The following is a 24,965-nucleotide window of genomic DNA, read 5'->3' as shown; positions in this document are numbered from 1 at the left end:
GGATTCAACAGGACTGACTGTACACATTTCAAAGGAAACCAGTGATTATGAGTTCATTTTGTGCAGGGTCTGCGTGTGCAGCTGACTGGCACGTGGCTACACAGACAGAGGGAACACCACACCTGTGAATCCCAGCAGCGATGAGACATCCCTTCAGTCCTGAGCCACGTCATCCACGTGCCCAGCCGTGCCTCCAGGCAGAACTGAGCACCTCATGAGCTTGAAGGTCGGGAATGCAACCATCATCAGCAGACACATCAAACACAATATATATTTTATTGGTTGAATTTCCAAGGAAGTTAAAAACCAGATGAAAGTAGATTAGCATAGCATAATCTCTACAATTTATGGGGAATTATCATATTTTTATGCAGTCTTTTATCTTGACAGAAAGATGACCTAAGATTTTTAGTATACTTTGAAGGACACCATTGAAAGTATATAAATCATAAACTAATCTGAAATACAGTCGTATCAGAAAACACAGAGCTCAGAAGCTTCTCCTAAAAATGCTGATTTCTGTTTTGTGATTTCAGCCTCCTGGCTATTATTAGAACTTCTAACAATCACCATTTTTACTTTGAGATTTGAGAAGGGGCTAAGTCTCACAGAGAATGCAATATGTCTGAATAATTCATTTCAAGTAAATAAGCATTTGGTTTTCAAACATATAGAGGACTTTCTATATATAGCACTCTGGACATACTATATTAAGTACATTTATTATCCATACAATAAACATATATCTGCAAATTATTATTTAATTATTAAAAGATTTAATTTGGCAGTAATTGGAGTATTTAGATCAAAGAGCCTACATTCATATGAAGTGGTCTTATTTTCTATATACTTGGAAAATTAAGAAATAAACCCTTATAGAACATATAATTTTTATTAGAGTATTTCAAAGTGTTTATGTCCCTTTTGTATCTGCAGTCCTAGGCATTGCAGAATGCTAAATTTCTTCTTCCTCTGAATTATTTTTTCACATTATGGAAGGGTTGTTCTTTCTGCAAACTTACAGTGCATGCCATTTAAAAGTGACTTTTTGCACTTCAAGATTTTCCACAGAGTTTTATCACTGAGAAGAATTTGTCTTCATCGATGGAAAGACATATCAGTACTGGCAGGAACACTCCACTTACTAGAAGGGAAATATTATCTTTTATTTAGCTGATAGATTCCTTATGTATCTTCCATCAATCTGAAGTGTTGTGACATTTCCTACCACTGTACCACAAGGATGTTCCTTATGGGAAATGCACAGACTATACTAATGACTATGTTCATACATCAGAGAAAATCTTTCTTTCCCCCCTGTAAAATGGCAAAATTATTCTTGATCTAATATTACCAAGCCACAGCAGAGAGAATGTGTAATTGACTGTAAATAATAGGTCAAAATGACCAAGCATGACATTTTTAAAGTTCAAATCCTCTCATCCATAGTTATCATACATTGCATTATGGATATTCACAAACAGAATTTGTCAAGCCACTGTGTACCAAAGTGACTTATTTTGTACTAAATGCAATAATGAGTGAAACAGAGCTTTTTGAGGTTGCTTTCAATTTCCTTTTCTAACTTGTGTGCCATTTTAAACAAATGACACGGTGGTGAGGTGAAGAGGACAGAGCAGAACACCAGAGATCACTGAAGGTCAGCATACAACAGGTCTCTTCATATTAAATCTGCCAGAGCTATGTTGGCTTTCTACCCAACAAAGCAATGCTCTGCATAACAGAAAGTGAAGCAGTTAAGAGATTTAGATACCAGGAAACTGCTTTTCAAGGTTCTAAAAAAGCCTTGTCATTACAACCTCAAATAATTGAATATTAGAGAGATAAACTCCCTGCTTTTCAAAGTAGGCATCAAGGAGCAGACCTTGGGCTCCGAAGTGGAAGGTACAACTCTCAAAACTGATTTTCAGTTTACATACATATGAAAAACCTCTCTCTTCCCATGAATTTTATGGCAGATTGTAAGAAACAGATAATGTTTCTTCTCATTTCCATTACAAAGCTCTGCTGAGAAACTGTTCCAGCTGAAGTGAGTAAAACCAGTTCTTCAAAAGAACAAAAGAAAAAAGAAACCATACATTAAAAAAAAAAAAAAAAAAAAAGAAAAAAGAAAAAAAAAGGAAAGATAGAAAGAAGAAAGAGCATTTTTGGATTCTGATTTGTGCCCTGGGTGATGAGCTTCCTTTCTCCCATTCTCTGCTGCTCTGTGGTAGTCGCTCTCCTTTCAGAATGACTGTCTGACCAACTCTTTCACAAAGCCGCCTGCCTCCCTCCGGGGATATAGTCAAACAACTCAAGGATTGCTTCAGCCAGAAGAACTTTCACACAGCTGGAGCCAAAATTGCCCCTAAATCATATTGGATGAGAGTTTTGATGGTGCTTTTAGTGGGGTCAAAATTTCACTTCCCAGATGGCAATAGAGCAGCCAGTCTAGGAGAATTTTGTCTTTCAGAAGGCCTTCCTGGAAGCATGAAATCATCCCGTGGCTAGCTGGACACATGTTGAGGGTCACAAAACTCCTGGACTCAATGTATTCAGTCTTGATTTACATTGACTTTCCATGTGGGTTTTCTGTTTTGCTCTGTGTCTTCCTTTATTTATTTTTTTGTAATTTTCACAATAATTGATACTTCAGACTAAGGTTTCAGACATTTTCTCTCATAAATCAGAAAGCACGAGTCTTGTTTAGGAGCTGCCAACAGCCATTTAAGAAGGGCATTATGAAATTAACAAAGGGTAAGAAAAAAGAATGCTTTGACCTGTTTGTCAGGTTTGATGGAGAAGCATTCAAACTCTCAAGAGTTCCCTCAAGTGGCCATTAGAGATTGCTGAGGATAAACAAAGTTTGTATAGAAAATGACTGCATTTTTCAATTACTTGAAAAATCTCTAATTAGAAATAATGTGTCAGCATCCACAAATGTATAAGGAAACAAGAGTGTGGAACTCATAGAGTCATGAAATGGCTTGGGTTGGAAGAGACCTTAAAGAACATTTAGTTCCAACTCCCTTTCTATAGGTAGGGACACCATTACATTAAAAATCCCAGGCAAGACATCACATAAAATAAATCAGATGGAAAAGTAACAAATGGAAGAGAAAGATGTTGAGAACAAATGGATGGAATTCCTTCACAGGGAATGTGTCTTGCAAATGAATCCTCATTATCTTTGCCGTGGTGGTGTTCTCACACACTACTTCCAAAGGGGGAGACACAGACTTCCCAATAATTCCCTCTTTTCCATTGCTTTCACACTGTCTACACATCACCTTCAGTTTCCTTTTGGAAAAGCTGAATGCACTGCTATTCTCATGCCACTCTTCCACTGCTCTCTTCCCACCCACATTGTTTCTAAACTATGTCTTGCATCCTCTTCTAATTGGGGTTTTGACAAAGCAGTAGAAGGAAGTAGTGTATTATTGTGTTTACTTTCCTTCATTGAGATGTGGCTTTCTGACAACAAAGCTGGGCTTGTTGGGAGTCATCCACCAGTAAGACTTGATCAAACCTGTTGCGTCCTGAAGCAATTGTGCAAAATAGAGTTATGGCTGCTGCAACCTAATCACAAGCAAAAACATGTAGGTGAGCTGTAATTATCAACAGTTATGCCATCTGATAACATTTACAGCAAACAGAAAATTACCAGAAGCAAATGAGTGGAAGCTTTTTCTTTTTTTTTGTGTGTAACTGACTACTGACTTTTCCCTGTAGCTGCATAAAAATTTCATCTCCACCAGAGAATCTATCCTGAACATTTTTCTTCACTGGATGTTGGAGGCTGAATTTCTGTATTCTCCTTCAGCACTGGGAGTACTTGAGACCCAACTGATAAAGTATCTGAAAAGGATGAGCACAGGGGCTGGTTCATCAGGTATATGCCAAAGTTTGTCTGAAAAAAAGCAAAATATTTATTAAGATGCAATGCATGTTAGAGTAATCAATTCTATAGAGGATCTCTCAAGCCAGATATGTTTAGAAGAAATATATTGCTTTAAGAATAAGGAGGTGTGCACTATGTCCATGTAATTAAGAACATTCTTAACTCATTAATTATAATAGACTGGTAAACAAAAGCTAATGCCATGGTATTCAAGAAGAATAGCTTAAGTAAGTGGATAAATAACACAGTATTTCATCATGAGCTCCATAGTATCATATATGTAATTCACACTCCCTCACAATCTTGTTATTTAATGTCTGCTCTGGCTCCTTGACAAATGCAGTCAATGTATTGTCCCAAACAAAGGCTCTGCAGCATGGGAACACTGGTATGTTCCAACAGTAAAGAAGTCTTGCATCTCCTACCATGAATTATTCACTCTGATAACAGAATTTTATTCTGCCTAGCCTCTGTGAGTTTCTCTTCATTTGTTTTTTATGAATATTCTACAGAAAATATTCAGCAAGTTTGTTTTATTGTTGTTCTCACTTGTTAAGTGTCATTATCTGTGAATCCATCCTGCATAAATATTAGAAATAATTAGACTATCTCTTTGGGATACTGAGTAATACAGAAAAGAAAAATAGAATATCCATTTTGCCCACTGACCATGTAACCTTCACAGGCACCAAAAACCTGATCTGAGTGTCTGCATTCTTATGTGAGGTCTTGATCTCAAGCAGTTGAGTGTTACAGTTGTGGGTGTGATCTGGAAATGTCACAGGAAGAGACTGGTGTGGTTCTGTGGTTTTGTTTTGCAGCAGTGGAGAATTTAGAAACATGCAAGAAAAAGATTTGTCATCTCATGAAAATATTTTCCAAAGAATTAGGTAATAGTTAATCAAAGAATACATAAAGTAGGAAAAAAAAAAAAGAACAGTAAAGATCATGTTAAATTGACAACAGATTTTTACATTTCAGAAAGTCTTTACTCTTTAAACTGAGGACCATGGAAACCCAATATTAATTTTTTTGTCTCTTCTTGCAGGTTTAAAAAAAAAAAAGTATTTTGATTTGGTAGACTACAGCCAAAATGTACAAGTCATTATAAAGTAAATAAATAAGCAACCCAAATACAAAATTCTATTATCTTTTTCTATTTCCTGATTACATTTACTGCCATTGTTCAGATCAATGATCCTGAAATTGAGTGAATTACATTTAGAGCAGGTTAAAAAAATAGTAGGTAAAAGGGATTGCAACAAAGAAAAATAATAGATGAGGGAATGAGGTAACAGAGAACAGCTCTTAGTCTTTGAAGAATTTATGAGAGGTAAGTTTGAGATCTACTCCCAAGTAAGAGAGATGCCGTAAAGCAGAGATCTATCCAAACATGGCCACAGACCCTGAATTTGGGTCTTTCTGCTTCATTTCTAATCCTAAACATCAATGAGAAAAATGGGCCCTAAGCTTAAGTATTTTTGGCTACCTCTGCTATTCCTTCATCTCACTGGCATGTGACATGTAGAGGGCATGAGCTGGACCTCTCAGGCCTATCCTACTGTTGGAACCCAGCACATCCCTCTGGGATGGCTCGAGCCCCTGGCAGGGGGCTCAGAGATCTTGGCAGGAAGCCAAAGACACTTGGGTTTTTGATTTTAACCCATGGAGGAAATTACCAACCTTGTATGACGAGTTACAAATCACAGAAGTTTAAGTAGAATGATAATGAATTTATCACAGGGTGAAAAGTGGAATTTGGGGGATTTTTAGTATAGGGGTCTAGGAGGCAAGACAGAGGGATTTGGGTGTTGTCTTGTCCTTCTTCCTTCTTCTTCCTAGCCTCCATTTTCTGTGTGATGCTGGCACTTTTGGATTGGTTTAGGGTAGAAGTAGACAGTCTAACATAGGTGATAGATATTGGAAAATAATGGAAAATAAAGTACACGTAGTTTTTAGTATAAAATATTGACACCAGCCCAAGGGTGGGCAGTGTGCCTCTAGACAGACCTCTGCAGGTCAAGAAAAGAATGTATTAGATAAGAGAAAATAAACAACCTTGAAAACCAGAGCCAAGGAATTCTGACTCCTTCTTTGACCATCGGGCTGGGAAAAAGGACTCTTGGGGTCATCCTGACCACAGGAAACCCGAGATCCTACTGCTAGCACTTTTTGGGTACAAGTGGCTGTATTGGTGGACACAAGGCACATCCCTGTGGACAACATTCTAAGGTTACTGCTGAGGAATGGCTGCAGCACCGTAAGATCCCAGGCCTCTAGCACAGGGACTCTGTTGGAACAACCGTCACGCTCTAATGGTGTCAGTAACAGTTTCATGTAAAATATAAAAGTTCATAGTCTTATTTTTCCATTTTTGCTTTTCTCTCATTCATTGACAAGTTTCTCTATTGGCATAAATGATGTGTTTTTCAGCCTTCTGGTTGATAAGCTGGATTCACCTCCTATACCCTAGTGCAAAAATGACAGTTACCATGATTTTGTTATTTTAAAAAATCAGGCCATTATAAAACAACTATTGTAAAATGAATACTAGTTCATGCTACACCACATTTCACACAGGAAGGAATTTTTTAACTCATCCACGTAAATGAGCTTATTTGATGCATGAGAAGTTTTTATTTATATTTACTGTAGTGTCATCTTGATGTATCTTCAAATGAGACTAAAATAAATCTGGGCAGATTGTTCACTGTGAAGAACTTAATTTACCAATTTTTGTTATTGAAAATAATATAGCAGGATTTTTTTTTTTTAATGCACCTTAAAACATTCAGAATTATTTAAGAAAATGCATGTCTCGATGCATCTTTTCTTCAGGAGTTTTCAAATACTGTTTTAATACTGGTCCTTAGTATTTCATTTCTCTGACTGGGCATCTCAAGTCTCAGTGTTTTTTTCAGTGAGTAATGCCTAAGCAGTTTCCAAGGTGATGATACACTGATGGTGTACATATTTTAGTACTAATGCCTGCTTGGAATTGCTGACCTCTTTTTTTCTTTTCTTTTTTCTTTTTTTTTTTTTTTTTTTGTGAATGTTCTTAAAACCAAAATTTAGCCTGTAATTGCCAGAAATAGATTTAACATCTTTTAAGTAAATTTCCCTACTTTTTTCAATAATTACAAATAATGACTCAGCAAGTACTGATAACAGCAATCACACACACACACCCCTGCCAAGCAGCCACAAAAGCTGCATCTGCCACTTCAGCTCTCTTTCAAGAGAAAGATAAAACGTAGAAATCCTCACATTGCTGATGAAAAATGAGGCTTTCAGATGCAGAGATTACAGCTCACAGAGTTATTACAGTGAACCTCATAATCTCTGCCTGCTACCTTTTCCTGACTTCAAGGACATTTTATTCTGCATATAATCTTCCCAGAACACACTAAGAACTGGGCAGGGAGTGCAGGACCATGAGCACCATGGCTTTATCTGTCAGTCGAGACTCTTCCCATTACTGTAAAATGTTACAGGAACAAAAAACTTAAAGCTTCTTGATTAGAAAAAAGTAGACCACTTCACTGTTGGGAGAAATAGAAACAACATACATATTCTTGCCAACAGTGAATCATATGATAGTCATCACACTGACTTAAAGGAGGAGCTATGAAATGCTGTCATTCTTGCATGTTGTTTCAAGTTCATTTACTGCATCAACAGTAATATGCTCTGCTCAGAAATTCACTGACAAATACCCTGTGTACACTATCCCCTTCTGCAAGACAGAAACACGCGGGGCTTCATCTGGCAAAGGCCTGAGGCGAGATGTCTTCGAGCTATGACTCCTAAAGAATCAGTTAACTCAGACTGGAACCTGGTAGAGAAATACCCTGCTAGAATGTGTAACAAGCACATAAATCATACTGCATGCTAATACTTAGCTTTAGATGGATGAGTTCTGGACTTTACAGCTCAGCTGCCATATCCCAGCAGAAAAATTTACCTGTCCAGGTCTGATCATTTGTTCATACAAAAACATAAACTCCCTCTCATCCAAAAATTTGGGAGATGCAATTATTAAAATGGATTTTTTTAATGTAATAATGTTTTATTAGCTTTAGATTTAGTAGAATGTAAAGCCTTACAAAATAGGAGAGAGGAAGTACTCACTTCTGACATGCTGATTATTTATATTGGAAAAAGGTAAAATTTTAAGCTGGTGTTAATAAAACCCCACACTGTTCTGTTGAAAATATCTGGACTGTAGAATGTTTCCTTAAGAACTGATATTCCTTTGCTCTGCCTTAACTAAATACATTTTTCAGTTCAGTCACCGATGAGAAAAGAGAACCATATTATTTCAGAGGACTATTAATTACAACAATCACTGTTCTCAAATGTTCCAGATATTTGAATGAAAATCATTGCATGGTGTAAAGCCCTGTGTTACTATGAAAATAATGATAATGATGCATCAGATATGAGAGGTAATCAATGCTATCCTTGATAACATTTCACGAAGCAATCCAAAGGCATGGCTTCTAATTCTGCAGGAAAAGAAGCTCTCCCAAGGCACAACAAGATACATAAAGAAGGATCAACAGGCCCCAGAAAAAAACACAAGCTTTTTAGTGAAGAAGGCATGTGCAAACATAATGGATTTCCCTTGATGTACTGCTATCCATACATTTAGACCAGGGCAGACTGCTAATGCAAAAATTCCCTTTGCTACCTTGCCAGCAAGCCCCAGCTTATAGCACTGCTGCAAATCTACCCACAGGGCTTCCGCTGCCATTAGCGCTAAACGGCATCTGCAAAACACCAAAGAGAGGCAGGAATGCTGTGTTCTCCCTTTTCCATCCATGTGTGTTTTGTGTCAGGTGGTGAGGCCTGTGAAACAGCATGTGGCCATTTGCTTAATGGAGTTATCTAGTCTTTCCTAATCTCCTGCAGTAACAAAGAGCACTCTGTCACACGAGGAGAGCTCATCTTTCCTTTCCAGTCGAAAATTACAGAAGGAATCCTTTATGAGTGTTTCTGCAGAGCTCAAGTTCACTTTATAGAGGTGTTCACATTTTGTGTCAAACAATGACTTAAAAGGTTTCATAAAAAGCAGCTGGCAAGGCTTCAGCACCATGATTTGCATTTATCTGGAAAGATGTAAATTGCTTGGGTGGCTAGTTACAGTAGCTGGTTCTGACTTTCAGCTGCAATCCATCTATGCAAAGGCTCCATCTTTCAATTTGAAGCACCAGGTTCTCAGAGTCTCAGAGTAATGGAGAAAAATAGGATTTTGGAAATAAATATTGAACTGCCTCCTACCAGCCTTACATTATTTAGCTCATTATTGAAGTTCATTGGCAGTGCTGCTATTTGGGCTACTTGTTTGATAAATTTCAATGTAATATTTTCAGGTTGGTGTTCTTGGAAAAAACAAAACAAAACTGTAAATATTGACACCTGGGTCTCTTTTCTATCTGCAGTATCTTTAATGTTTTGGCAATCAACTTGCTACAGCAGTTTTCCAAAAATCCTTAGCAGAAAAGCACATGGTAGAGATATGAGTCACCAAAGGATTAGCTCTGCGATTTAACACAGTCACATGAACTTTTTTTTTTTTTTTTGTAGTTTGCATCAGATTATTGACAGATGGGAGCAAATACTGCTGAATTCCTTCACTGAATCTGCATCTGATTTAAAAAATAAAAGAAAATTAAGTCTATTAGATGACTCCTTAGCAGAAAAGCACATGGTAGAGATATGAGTCACCAAAGGATTAGCTCTGCGATTTAACACAGTCACATGAACTCGATGTTCTTTCTCTCTCCCCACTGTGAGCTGTGAAAGGCTTGGATCAGCGTCCTCTGTTAGGTCTGCTGAGCACACTAAAAATGCCATAGTCCTTCCTGGGTGCTGCTCACTGATAATCACCTTGTGCCCATCACCACAGAGGTGACCTGCAGGAGGAATGGGCTCGGAGATCTGCCCAGACCAGACTAGGCAAAGCTCCCAGCTCAAACTCTACTTTCAATTGTGAGCTAAGCCAGAGGACTCACACTCACGCAGAGCAGGGCATGCTCACAAGACCCCATCGGCCAGCAGCGCTGGAAAAAGGCTGGGAAAAACCAAAAAAGGCTGAATGCCTGTGTCTTTGCAGCGTGAACATTGGCACAGCTGAGGCAGAGAGAGCACTGCCCCGCCGCGATCAGCAGCGCCTGCCTCATCTCGCAGTGCAGCTTTTATCAGGTGCCAGCTCCTTCTCGAGAGGCTGGATTGCTCTCTTTGCCTTAGTCCTGTTTGAATGAGCCACTTGGTGCTAGCAGTGCATCAAGAAAATCTCTTCACTGTTGAATTAATCAGAATGAGACAGGAGCTCATCTTTGCTGTGGGAAACACGCAGAAGATGCTGTGCCTCTCCTGAGAATCTGCATCCTGAGTAAGGTTTTGTTGCCATGTTCTCGCTGAGTACAGAGTGCTTTTTACAGAGGTTTCAAGTCATAATCCAGTAAAACCCATATGGGCAGGAAAAGTCCTCTGCACACTATACCTCATGCGGCAGCAGGGAGCATCCCTGTCCCAAGTGTCCAAATGTGCTCTGAAGTGTCCCAGATGCCGCAGCTGTGACTCACCATTATTAGGAAAGGGCCCCTGTCCTCAGGCTACCCACCGTGGCCAGGAGCTCATCTCACAAAGGCTCATGTACTGTGGTGACCTGAAGCAGAGTCTGCTGTGCAAGCCTAAGTCACCTCAGGCCAATGGGAAACTGTGCCTCGACAGCCGGCCCTGCTCACTGCATCAGGCTGGCTCCGACACGGAGCCAGAGGAGCTATTCACCAAGGATAACAGCCAACGAAAAGAAAGCCCTTTGTCTGCTTAATGAGTCACTGAGACCAATCAATTTTTTTTTTTTGTCCAAACATAGAATGTAGTATTTGTAAGTTGTTTGTGCATTGTCTGGTTGAATGATTTTCAGCTTATTTGTTATTGCTCTGTGCCAGTGCTGTGCTCCGTCTCTGCTGTTTGGCGGGTACTGGCAAGGCTCCGAGCTCCGACTGCTGAGACACTTTAACAACAGCCGCTTAACCAACAGGAAGCAATGAATTTTGAATAAGGATTTTCAGCTAAATAAATACATATGAGGAGATTTGGGGAGCCTTTGGGATGTTGAACTCTCTAGCCACCATCGGAGCACTCTGAATTCCAAGAAGCAACGTAACCTAAGGAAGCAGGACCTCAAATAAACACCTGTATTTCACACTTAGTTTCTGGTCACTTTCTTAAGCAATTACTCTCCACTTTGACTATATTCACATCTGCTCTGTTTTTCCTGCTAACTGATTTCTCAGGGTAAGAATAAAGTTTAGTCTTACACGCCAACTGTATAATTTCCAACACTTTTGAATTTTTCAGCATATTTCTTTTCTTAAAAGACATCAGTGCATCAGCTTGTGCTTTTAAGACCAAAATAAACACACTGCAAAGAAGTACATACTGAATAAAAGCAAGCATAGTTAAAAATAATGCATATTAATAGTCCATTTCTGAATAAAAAAATGTATTGAGCATTTTATAGAAATAAACCGTGCCATATCTGGGTTGTAAGTGCATCCTCTTTCTGCAGAAAAAATCCAAATGGTAACAACTTAACTGTGAATATTCACTCAGCAGATATTTCACTACCCATGCAATAAAGTCACTACATCTTTCATTACAGCTATTTTGAAGTATTGTACTGACCTTTCTACCTCTGGCAGCAGACAGAGACTGTAGAATTTCTTTGTTTCGTTCCGCAGACTGTTGATCAATGCAGATTATTTGACATCTGCTACATGGACCCACAACCTGAAATTTTAGTTAAAGAAAGTTCATGGCTGTTTATCAAAGCAGTACAGCATGGAACAGTACAAGCTTCCGACCATCATAATATATTAAACACATACCTTTTGCATACCTTTTCTGTGGTTTTTCAAGCTTTCATTATGTAAAAGGTCAAGTCTGTTCACCTAATGTAGTAAGTCTACTCACAAAAGTCTCACTGAATTTTTAATTCACTTTTTTCTTTTTTTAAGGAAAACTTTCTCAGAGACAGAATCTGAGAAATACTAGACATTTACATATTTGTATTTCCTGATGGCTTCACTTCTTCTGTGGGTTAGCAGGGCTCCTTGCCCAAAGAACTGAATACAAAATTAAGCCAATGCCTCAGAATACAACTCAAGGAGAATTTTCTTGGGACTGGGAAATGCACAATATATTTCTTATACGCATGGCACTTTTAGATACTCAGAATGTAAAATATTTAAATATACAAGTTTACCTAATCAGAAGAAAGAATTCTTTCTCTATCATACATCATGTTAATATCACAAGTAGTTGTTCTTAAAGCTAATTGTTGTTTGAACTAAAGTATGATTAGAGAAAAAAAAAAAAACAAACCAACCCTGCAACAAATTTCTTCTTAGAGCTTTAAAATGGAGAAGGACGACATATTGCACTTTCATTTAACACTGCATCCCTAACTTTAGCAAAGCTGTACATTACAGAAATTACGTCTTACAGTATCTCAGTATACACATTCCACTTTTCTAAAATGTGCCATAAATTTCAAATAGGGCAAATAATTAAACTGTACACTTGAAACATTTTATGTGCTGATCTGAAGTGATATTTCAGGTTTTTGAGATGTATCTAGACTGCTTGTATAACTCTTCAGCATAATCAACACCAAACATCAGCTCTTTCAGAAAATTATTTTCTACAGCTCTATTTTTTTAATTAAAAGAACAACAAGACAGAGAAGGAAATATTTTTTCCATGCTCTACTTAGTCCAATATCTTCTACCATTTTTGTGGCATAAAGAAGCATTAACATAATTTCTAGTGTTACTACAACAGTGTCTGAAAAAGGATCTAGCAGAGATGGGAAAAGACAATGCAAGTTACATAAATCTTTCTATTTTTGCCTTGTATTCCTAAAGTATATCAATGCCAGAAATAGGAAGGTCTTTTATTTTGTAGTTTTACAGTAACTTATCAACAGGATCCTCAGCTGAACTCCCAGTGTAACTCCAGCCTCCAACAAGCTATACACCATGGATTTTGTCCTTTTTGTTCCTCATTTCTTACTTATAGGAATTTTTCCTCAATTTTCTCTAACTCATATTGCAACTTACAGATCAAAGTACACATAAGAAGAGACCAGACAAGCAATATTTTCCACCCTTGCTGAAAAAGTTTCTTACAGCATGCTGACTAAAAAAAAAAGAGTGACACCAATCACATCTTCTAGATTTGACCTTGGTACTCCTGTCATTCACACACTTAAATTATAACCCCTAAGAAAACAGTGACTAAGCCACTTTCACATCCTAGGCAAAGCATCTTCAAATACATATTTCATATCCCCTAGGTATCATGTCAGCTTTTACAGATTCTTTGTTAAGAGTTTTTCTTGAAAGAATGTATTTACAAACAAGGTCTGAATCCTCAGCATTTTCCTTACAGTATATAGGACATTATGTTGTTAGCTATGACATGAAGCACAACATACCAAAAAACCCTACCAGGCAAGAATTAGAAACATGCCTTGAGTGAAGACTAGGATAAGATGTATACAACAGAGGGCAATAGACCATGAGTGTTCACTTGCATTCATGTCCAGTCTTTTGGCCATCAGTTGCTTGATTTGCAGTAACGTGAGGTTATATTTGGACTACTGTGCTAAACAGTAACAAGTGTTCTCTGCTGATGTGCTGGCTAAATATGTGCTGTAAACTCTGCCTCAAATAACCTGATTATTATTCAGCTCAGATAGATAAAAATTAGAAACACTATGAATTATGAAATTCAATAGAAGTGTGGAGAAATATGGCAAAACCTCTTAAATATAATGAAGTATGTTTGTCACGGGACACATCACCCTTTTTTTTTTTTCCACCTTCATAAATTTCACTTGCACAAAGTGTGCTGCCCATATTGTAGTCAAAACCTTGTAAAAATTGATTTGTCTCCAGGAATCAAAATGCTTTGTGATACACTGGGCCACGGACAAGAGAGAAAAGGTCACACCTGGAATTGCAGAGCACCTATTGAAATCTCAGCCCACTCCTCTTCTTCAAAGGACTCTGGTGCACTGATGACAATGTTGGCACGGAAACGTCGGATCAATTCCTCTATTTCCAATGGCTCCTTCAGTCTGTCTCACAGAGTTGACAGAGCAAAAAAAAAAAAAAAAAAAAATTATTAACTGTTTTTGCACTAGATGTTTGTGCTGTAAGACTCTGGTGGCTCATGTGATTAGCAAACTCTTCTCCAGAATAACCTGGACCAAGTTTTATTACAAAGGCTATGGAAATGGCACAAGGTACTCAACTAGAGTTTGTAACCTCTCAGCCATAACATGCAACCCTCTAGGTGGCTTCTTCAGAGGTGGAACCTGGAACTGTAGGTATGGAAACATGTAGACAGGTGATTGTGAACCATGCATATGAGAAAATTCCCGATTTGTTATAATATGTAAGGCTAATGGTAACAAGTAAAAAGATCTTTTCAGTTAGCAATCATTTGACTTGTTAAATATTGTAAAAATAGAAGCTTCTAGAATCAAAGGCAAATAAAATTTTATTCTGCACATGCTGCAATGTCAGAAGGGACAAAACCAGCAGTCGCTGAAGGTGAAAAAGGCCAGTAAAATAATTTTATGAGAGAATATATCCCTCATATTATTGTTATTTGCCTTTGGGAGGCAGAAGATTGCACCAAACGATAGGTGTTTTAAAAAAAATTCATCTCTGTGTGGTGATATCTCCTCCTCTTTACAAGCATTTGAACTGCCAGAGTGTAGATTTGTGTCAGTGTGGAGAATGTATATGAGACAGAAAGAGCATCAGACTGCATACAAATATCAGAAATCTTGCTGCATCTTCGAATTACCATTCTTCACTTTTCTTCTAAAGGAGAACTTGAACAACACCAGAAAAAAGAAAAAAAAAAGACACTGTAAAAGTTGCCAGAGCATTCCCTCAGTGCCACAGTTAGTAGAGAAGAATACTTCTTTTTGTATTAGCTGTTAAGGACATGAACCATTTTTGATACTCCATAAACCGTACTCTGACAACTTAGGGATATAACATTCTACAGCAGAGGCAGAAATGTGGGTAAGCAGTGAAAAGTGGCATTTCTGTCCCAAAAGAAAAAAAAAAAAAAAAAACAAAAAACCCAAAAAAACCAGAAGAAAGTAAGGACATACAGTTTAAAATGTATTTTAGTTAGAGAAAAACATGCAAAATCTAAGTACAGGGAAAACTTCACATCAAGCAGTCTTGGCAGAGGTGGCCTGTTAGGTGAAAAAAAAGAGCTTGGTTCTATTTTAAACAGTCTGGATGATCTGCTCTAGCAGACAAAACTGCATGAGGATAAACTGCCTGTGCAGACTTTCAGTCAGACCACAGAAGCCCAGCTCCACCAAGCCCCAGTGCTCACAAGGGCTCCAGCAGCCTGAGGGTAGAAGGTGGGATGGGAAGCTGCAAGGATAAAGGTTTTCCCTTAAGATCCCACAGTTAATCCCATGGCTGAGACACAATTTGTAATGAGTGCAGGAGGTGGGAGCCAACAGGAAGCGCAGATGATTCCTGTGCTCATACAAACAAGAAGGAAAATAGCAGTTACTTGGGAACACATCCAATTATGCTGCTGTGCTTCCCGGCTTTGCTGTGGGCTCTTGGAGTTTGGCTGCTGTGGAGCCTCTAGTTTTGACTGTGTTTTGCAAAATCTAAGTGCCTGCCACCCCAGCCTGCACTGGGAGCATCAAAAGCCCAGTAACCTCAGAGCTGGGCCTGCAGTGTCCTGAGACAGCTGCTGAAAAAACCTTAAAGCTTCTACTAATCTACCCCTTGCTGCTGAACTCAAAGATTGCAACACCCCAATCCCTGATCTCTCTGCCTTCAACCTGCTCGGGCTCACATCCAGAATACCTCACCTCTCTTGCACCTCCCCCAGCCCTCAGAAATGCTTATAATTATTTGGCAACATGTATCTGAGTAAATTTCCATTATTTCTCCTCCCACAAAACATGCATTGATTGGATGGAGTGGCAGGTACCCTCATCCCGCAAATCCCAACACGGACCTGTTTTGAAAATCAGTGTAATGTGCCAAAGTCAGCCTAGGTGCTTTGGATTTTCACAGCAGTGGTTTCTGCAATGAAGAATGCATTCCCTATATTTAATAGGCAAACTGGAAAATTAATATTTATATCCTCAGGGTTATAGTTCTAGCAAGAACATTTGGGCATTAGGCCAGGCCATAGGGATTTGCATGGAGGTGACCTGTAATGGAAACACCAGAGAGACAAATGGCTGCAGGTACATGTAGCCCTCCAACAGTATACTGGATTCTAATTTTTAATTGAATTGCTGTTTCTGCTTTAGATCACCTCTCAAGAGCCAAGTGCAAACTGGAAGACTTGTTTTTACTTATGGAAGATACAAAGTGAAATTATAAAAACTTAATTGAGAATTGAAATTTCTTTGTAAAATTTAGCAGGTTTCATTTAAGTAAAACCAAACTCAAATGCCAAGAAGCTAAATAACACTTTCTAAAAACACTCCAATATTTAATAAAGACCCATAAGTGCAGTTATTAAAAGTACATTGGATAGTTCAATATTTGGAAAGTTCATACTCCATGATTTAGTAACGGTGCAGAATGAGGATGCTGTATATCTGAATTTATTTCTCCAGCACCCAGAGAAGGCACTGCATGGCAAAACACATAGAAGGGAGGACACTTCCAACTCCCACTGCAGAGTGGGAAGCCAGATGCTTCTCAGTCACCATTACAGCTCTGGCCACATCTGGAATCTCCTTTGAGGAAAAGGAGATTACAAGCCTAGTTGTGCTGGAAGATATTAGGCATAAAATCAGTGTATCATCTGATATTGAATGTTTTACTGAAGTTCATTGTTCTCCTTTCTCCTCACTTGCTGCTTCTTACTCTTCATCTTTGCACTCAAATCCCATATCTGGAAAGTTCCACCCTGTGTCTTATCATGGAAAAAGCCCATCCTGAGTAAGGGATGTCTGCAAGAAGTGTCCTCCCAAAGAGATGTAACCCAGCCAGTCAAGCCTCAAAAGAATATATTAATTGTCCCTGAGAAAGGGATAGTCAAAACACTGAGAGATGGACTGCTTCAAACCTTTTCTACACATATTTCCTATGATATTCTAAAATTGCCCAACTATCTTCTCCTGAAGAAGGAAAATCCTCAGACAATGCAAGCTCCAGTGGTCTTGGCGATGCTTCATTCAGTCAGTGGATTTAAATCCTGAAGCTATATACATATCCTCCTGCAGATATACAGATATGTATATCCTCTTCTACTCAAAGCAGGAATTTTCAGTGCAGGGGATGTGTTTGGTGGGTGACTAAGAGAAGAGAAGATGATTCCAGGAAGAAGCAGGAGAGAAGTTTTAAGAGACAGGAAAAGGGGGCTCAGATACAAATGCTGGGGGTGTGGGATGCACAGACATAATGGAGGACTTGAGGGAAGATTTTTTGTGGAATTTGAACCTTTCCTATTTATATTCAAGAAACAAAAATTTCCTGTAGTCAGTATATGAAAATTTGTTGGTAATGGGTTTGTTATCTTTGCACTATGGACTGACTCAGTGTTTCATTTGCTGCTTCTATCTCCCACTTTTGTATAAGTAAAGCCAAATTAAATTAAGAAATAAAATTATTCCAGTCCTGAAAATATTTTCAAAGTATTTCTGTTGTGCATATACACTCTAAATCTTAATAATTCCTATGGGAGATAATTCCCATGGGAGTCAGACTTTATATTTTTACCTGCCAGAAAATTTATGTTAAGAAAACCACTGTATCTTTATTCTTCTGACAAATAGAAGTTGGCTGGTTCTCAATATCTTTCCACCAAATTATTTGACAAAATGTCATTTAAATTTTCCTGAAGATGACTGGTAGAAAGATGATGCTCACACGTTTAATCCAAATTTTCAGAAATCATAAAATAATTAGTAATTATAGCAGTTTAGTAGCTATATATTTTTTGAATGTTGAAAAGCAACTATCTCTAATTTTCCACATAAAACACCTATATTGGCATCTTATGGAAATATTCAGGAATCCAAGATCACTGAGAGACATTTGGAGACAGAAGCATCTTACCTTGCAGAAATGTGTTCTTTCAGCTGCAGAATGCTTGCTACATTTATCAGCAGGTATTGTGCTTCATTCACAAGAGAGAGTGATATGTTTGCAGCAGATGACAGACCTAAAAAACCCCAAAAAACAATGCAACATTCTAAAATGATCATAAAAATTAGTAATTTCACCTCATCTTTGCTTTGACCTTTTACTCATTCTCATTACTAGTGTATTCATTTGGTTCCAGGCACCAAGGAAATATTCCAAGGATGCCCTCAAACCAGCAAATGGTCATGATACAATGCAGTTAGAAACTGAGATAGCAGTGAGATTTTACCAAATTTATAAAATATTTTACAAGAGCCATATCTATGCATTTTTAATACTCTCAATTATTTCGTAATGAAATTTCATTTTTTGTAATGAAATTTTGATTCTTCACAATCATTTTTCTAAATGGTCTCTTTAAGTTTCCAGACAAAATCATGGTCATGATGATAACTTCGCCCCCATACTGGTGCCTCTGTACATTTTAACCAAATTTAACAAGTAGAAGGGCATCAAAAAGTCAATTTGGGTATAAACATAATGACTAGATCTATACTGGATAACTCTTTCAGCCTTTATCAGGGTACCTATATACTCAGTGTGAAGTCCATGAGCCTGGTTTTTGCATGAGGAATCACAAATAGTTTTAAGAATGACAACAGACCTTTCGTATTTTTCTGATGTGACTTGCTTTTCACGCCTGAACTTTGTCTTATCAAGCGACATGGATGACGAAGAAATGTAGAGAGCCAGCCAGCAATTTTTTCTCCACAATCATATGTTTTTACCCTATTACAAGAAGAGAGGAAGTTTAAATTTGATTGCCCAAACATTAATTTGCAAAACAGAAGTCAAATTGTGAAAATGTTTATTCTGCTTCCTTCAATACGAAGTACAGAATCCATACTGTCTGATGTGAAGCTCTGCAGGACTCTAACTCCCCATTTCCTCAAGTTTACTCCTTCCTCTTGAAGTTGACTTTCACAAGATCTAATTTAGTTTACTATGGAAAATTACTATGGAGTAAAGGATTAATCATAACACTGAAGACACTGGCTCTGAAGTACAATAAGTGGTTGCCCATATAAGAGTATTACAGTACAGTATTATGAAATAGTCACACTCTGGTCTGTACTTTTTACTAAAAACAGAGAGGAATGATCTGAGTTCAATTTAAGATTGCTCTGCCATGTGTAATTTTTAATGATCCCATCCAGTACAGTGATGTTAGTTCTCTAATTTAAATCATGTTAGTACAGGCATTTCACATTAAAACATGGCTCCACTAACAGAGGCCAAGTATCTCCCTAAAGATGATTTCCATTACTTGTAAAATGTCTAGTGAGTTATGCAATCTGGCAATAGAATTACCTTATTTACATGGATGTAATCTTTCCTAGAAGGACTTTGAATTCATCTCTCTCAATCCAAGAAGTCCACTGAAAACTGATGCTGTCTGACATCAGATTCCTCAGCCCTGAGTAAACTTAATGTCAATCTTCCAAAATCCAGACATCTAGTTTAAATCAGTTGTCTGGGTTTCACTCACAGATAATGGAATGACATAAGTAGTTCCCATCTATATTAGACCTCGGGATGGGATGACTCTCACTGTGGGAATGTTCAACTCTCTACTGACCACATAAAGAGATTTGACTGATACCTAACTTTAAATGTAAGAGGAATGTGACTTCTTATGCTGACCTAGGAAGGATTCCTGTAGCAAGGAAAGTGAAGTAGTTGTGTTCCTATGCTCCCCTTGATGTCCTACCCAGCCAAAGAAGTTCATCTGCATGGAAACCATCTGCTTAGTGAAACAAGAAAAGAGCTACTCACAGCAAAAGGGGCTAAACCCCAGGACTGAGAGGAAATTGGCTTGGCTTTACAAACTGCTCTGTTGGGTTAAACTGAATTTCACAGGTACAAAGCCAGCAGAAGTGAAACCAAGGAGATTTTATAATCCTGCATGGATCTGGTATCTCTTCAGCGCTTGTTCTGAATTTTGAGTTATGGTGCAGCTCTGCATCCTTCTCCCCACTCTGAGTGGATAGATGTTAATCACAGCTGCATCTAGCCAGTAATGCCCTAGAACTGGAATGCTGTTCTGGTATGAGTATGAGATGCAGGCACCATGTCAAGAAAGGGGCCAAAAGGTGAGTGTCCATGAGATTTCACAGTCTGAACTGTGTTAGGGAGAAGGCTGTTAATGAGAACACATGAATCTTCCATGATAAACAGTGCAGGTGAAACAAATTCCTCCAGTATTTTTTTCCACCTTCACAGAGGTTCTAGGCATGTTTAAAATCTCTCCTGAGCAAATTGCCTCCAGTAGCCCGTTGGACATTAATACTGTACAAATCAAGAAAAAAAAATTGCCCTCTTTTTATACACTTATTGTTTTGAGTCACAGTGGCTGAGTTAGAGACTCATACCATTCTTGGTATTTCATCAAATGCCACTGTGTAGTTTTTGTATTCCAAAATGCCTGTTTTCAAATTGCTTTCCCTTATTGTCAGACCATTATCTGAGCAAGTACCATCAACTCTTCAAGGTCTTAGTCAAAGTCATTCTGTTGTAGCTCAATTCTACTTGTTTTCTGCTTGTGTTTATTTTTGTGGAGTATAACTTTACATCTGTCAGCATTACATTTCATTTGGCACATGTCAGGCAATTTATAAAGGAGAGCCTATTTCTCTCTGATTTCACTTGCTGTTTGCCTTGAGTTTCCCACTCATCTTTCTATTATGTCATTTAGCTTCAGTGCGTTACAACTGGTCCCTCTAGCAGGGTAATTTACAGAACAAGAAACAAGGACAGATGAAGTCTGAATATTGATCCCACAGGATATAATACAACAGGCTCAGCTCACCTTGTTCTTAACTACACCTTTGTCTTCTACCACTGCTACACTTGCCTTGATCTCTTTGATATCGCAACCCGTCAAAGAGGAGGTTGTGTCCCTGCTTATTTCAGTAGAGCAGCAACCTTGAGCACTAAGGGTCTTCTAGAATATCAATCCTATCAACATTAGCTTCTACTTTCATCATTTATGTCACTGGTAGACATTGTACCAGAAAGCCAGGTCCCTCTGATGTGAGCAGCACATGCTGATGGACAGCCCCTGCTGGGATGAAGGCTAACGCTGATGAATTGCTTCAGAAGGGAAATGTAGGCTCATTAAACCTCCGTGGCTGCTGCAAAATTAAACTTCCTCACATGACTGCTTGCAGCTTCTACATCATGTACTTTTCTCAGTTATCTCAATCTAAATTCAGAGTAAGCCAACAGAACTGGATGAAATAACAGCATCAGAGCACAGAACTAATGCATAGAAAATACATTCACTAGGCATTTCTTTCAAGTAAAAGCCTTTTAACAAAGACTTGGGCCTCACTGCCCACCTTAGACATTGCAGAAAAGACCCCTGACCACAAATCACCTCCTGTCCTCTTGCAAGGCACTGTTTTTCTCATTATTTTCAGCCCTGGAGGCTCCTCTGCTGAAACACTGGAAACTGGCATCAATGGCTATTGGGTCTCTGAGCAGTTTGAGAGCCTCATCGATGTTGTTCACTCATCCTGCCTTACTTCCTGTCTTGTTTATTTGCTAGTCGCAGTCCACTCCTTGCAATTTGCTTTCACAGCCCTTTTCTTGTTCATTCTGTTCTTTCCTTCCTTCACAGAACTCTGAGAAGTTTCCCATGAAAACTTCCAATTTGATACAATAAAAATGACAGTCAGTTACATGAAAGAGAAGCTACAATAAACAGTATGGCAACAAATTTTATGCACACAGAAAGAAAGATAACTCAGGCTGTTTTATAGCCTGTAATAGATGGGCTTACCATGGGGAGGCTAGGGATGAGTCAACACTAAGGGAAGTAGGACAGATGGTTAAAACAAATGACTCTTGGGTGGATTCCACTACCTGAGGAAAATACACTTCTGAGGAAAAGATCCTCTTTATCATCTGAATAGCTAGTAAAAAAGAAGAAGAAGATAGTTTTCTGCATGGCTCCATGGGAAAATTGCGAGGTCTTCTGCTGGTTTGTTTATGTGTTACTCAGAGAAGCAAATGTAGAGGGTTACAAAGAATTAGTATACCTAGTGAAAGGAAGACATAAATCTTTAAGTGGCTCTTTTACTTGGACTTACCAATAGACTCATTGAAAAGAAACATAGTAGATAATGCAAATGTACTTTAAGAAGGCACTTGATACACTGCCACTCAGAAAACTTAATGAGACTGCGGGAAGTTCTTAGAAAATATGATGAATAAACACTTAAGTTTATGGATAGGAAACAATTTTATTCCTAATGTTATATTTACTGAAGTGGTATGTCTCTTGATTAGAATGAATGTTATTTAACTTACATAACTGCAGTCAAGATTGTTAAGGGGACACTGATCAACATGGGTGGTCAAAACAAAATTAAAAAGGGTTGTAAATATGGAAAGCTGTTTATAACTTTAGAAGGTTCTAGCAACTTTAAATCCATGCAGTATGAAATGGGCAAAGCTGCTAACATCATCACTATTAAATGTGGGAACTGAATTCAAGCCCTGCTGAGACCCCCAGCTGACATTTGCAGGTAACTGGGGACACCTTCTCCTTTTCTCATGCTTGGAGCAAGTAAATAAAAAGATCACACTCATTCAAGTGAGGGCAAAGTCAGTTTACCGTACTTTCCTTCCTCTCCTTGTTTCATGTTTTAAAATTTTTTTACTGTTTTCTATCAGACATTCTGGGCATGCCAAATTACTTATTTAAATAGGATCACTCTCCTGGTCCACTAATCATTCATTGCTCTTCACCATTTTTTCAAGGACTTCTGTCTGTGTGTACATCTGTTCACATCCTGAGTGCCACTACAGTGATTTTCAGCTTCAGTTCTTCTCTGCTCTCTCCTACCTGTGTGAACAGACTTTACTCTCACAGATCACAGCCTCTTTTCCAGTGTTGTCTTCTAGTGGCACAGATATTGGGTCCATGCCTAGGTGGGAAGACAGAAAGTCATAGTTAAATAAAAAAAAATATGAAGAATGATAGGATCATGAAAAAAGTTCCCATTTTTGCTCCTTTTCACAGTCACAGCAGCCTCACAAACAGCAAATAAAAAAATCTTTTTTCTTTTTGCTAGAATTATATCCTCTGCCGGCAGGTGGCTCCAAATGATAAAACAAAGCACAAAGGCTGCAGATGACCTTGGTACTCAAAGCATATTTTAAAAATACACAATTTCAGCTTTGAGTAATTTCATTCTCTGTTTATCTCAGGCAGCAAAACTGGCACAGAATTATGGCCTCAGTCACGGTTTTTACTGAAAGGATGGTTCCTCTGACAAGTCAGGAGATGATGTTAAACACTGTCATGTTGGAGTAGAGGGACTGAGTGATCTGAAAGATGGAGGAGGGGGGAAGTAAAAAAGAGGCACAGTCTGTTAAAAAAAAAAACTGTACTGTGAGACAAAATTACAATAATTTAAAGACAAGACAAAATTTATGGAAAACTGCAAATGAGACAATTATTCCCGTCTATTCATCTCCAAGTTTAAACCAGCTGAGGATTCCCTGGTAATGATCTATCTTAACTTCTCCCACATTTTTCTCATCTTGAACAGAACGAGCCAAAGAGATGGAAAGAGTACTGTAGTTTGTTAGAAACAAAAAGAAAAGCTGTACTACTTTTCTTTCTGTTAATTGAAAACAATAATCTTAAATGAAGAACAAAGTGTTTTACTGTGTGGCTGCAATGAATCCAGCTTTTCCATTACACTGCAACATATATTAACCAAAACTTTGACACCCCCCCACCCCCATTTCCCAGAATTATAACTACATATTTTGATATTATACAATATTGAAAAACAAATAAGAATCATGCTCTACCATCTTCTGATATGGTGAAATCAAGTTGGCTTATTTTCTTCTGAAGCATAATAAAATGTAGTTCAGATTCATTGCAACATCATCAACTCTGTTTCATGCATGTTTTACAAAATAGAAAGTGGTCTACTTCTTCTTTGGTTAATTATGTTAGTATATGTCATAAGTGAAGACAGAGGGTGAAAAGTTGGGTTCACTTAAGAAAATAATACATGTAAAAATTCATCGAACTATCCTGTAACAACCTGAAAAAATGCCAATGTTATTATCAACTAGAACTCTTGGGCTTTGAAACAATTAAACATTAGAATCACTCCTTCTGGAAAAGATGAATATGAAACATTTCACCCTGCATGCACTCTTAACTGTTACATCTTCCAAATACTTTCTAAGAAAGGCATACTCCCAACATTTCTTAAAATAGAATTTCAGGGCTTTAAAAAGGCTTTTATACACCAGCAAGTGTACCACATTTTTATTGAACAGTACACATTTTACAGTGATGTTTAGGTCAGTTAAACATTGTTAATTACAATTTTATTCTGTCTTTAAGGCAAAAAAATAAAGTAGAATGTTACCAGTTACTAAAGTGCAAAAGCTGTCATTCTCCATGGTAATTTGCTTGATAATAAAATTCACAGATGTGCTCACAGTATTAATATAAAAAATTCTTATCATTATAGCTCCTATTTTCAGTCAATGAGGAAAATTAGAGATCTGTTATTTCAATAGACTGAAATATAAACCATTCATGTATATTCTTTCATCAGTGTATGCACTTAATTCCCATTATTTTTATTGGCAGTAACACATGACTATTTGAAGGCACAATAAACTCCATAAAGTGCAATTAGCTTCTCAGTTTTGCTAGCATCTTTCTACTCCAATATTTTAAGGTGCCTCCTCGACACTCAGAATTTCTTCCACTGTGCAGTGACAAACTAGTGCCCAACTTGCTAGAGTAATGCTGATTGTTAGCTAAAATGGAAAGAGAGAAATTAGTA

General features: G+C 37.9%; 1 protein-coding gene across 1 annotated transcript in view; it reads right to left on the bottom strand.

Moving 5' to 3' along the window:
- Nucleotides 1-257: 257 nt before the first annotated feature.
- The window catches only part of MOCOS (molybdenum cofactor sulfurase), a 210,792-nt gene continuing 186,084 nt past the window's right edge, over nt 258-24,965 (bottom strand). The window contains exons 10-15 of the mRNA XM_041483181.1: nt 22,988-23,069; nt 18,740-18,864; nt 18,049-18,154; nt 13,931-14,057; nt 11,600-11,704; nt 258-3,910 (exon numbers count right to left, since the gene is read on the bottom strand). Of these exons, the coding sequence (XP_041339115.1) occupies nt 3,764-3,910; nt 11,600-11,704; nt 13,931-14,057; nt 18,049-18,154; nt 18,740-18,864; nt 22,988-23,069 (692 nt within the window). The 3' untranslated portion in view covers nt 258-3,763. The remainder of the gene's footprint in view (nt 3,911-11,599; nt 11,705-13,930; nt 14,058-18,048; nt 18,155-18,739; nt 18,865-22,987; nt 23,070-24,965) is intronic.

This window comes from Pyrgilauda ruficollis, unplaced genomic scaffold, assembly GCF_017590135.1.
Source record: "Pyrgilauda ruficollis isolate IOZ18807 unplaced genomic scaffold, ASM1759013v1 scaffold116, whole genome shotgun sequence".
NCBI lineage: Eukaryota > Metazoa > Chordata > Aves > Passeriformes > Passeridae > Pyrgilauda > Pyrgilauda ruficollis.
Note: the sequence above shows the minus strand (reverse complement) of the source record. Positions and strands in the feature narration are given on the sequence as shown.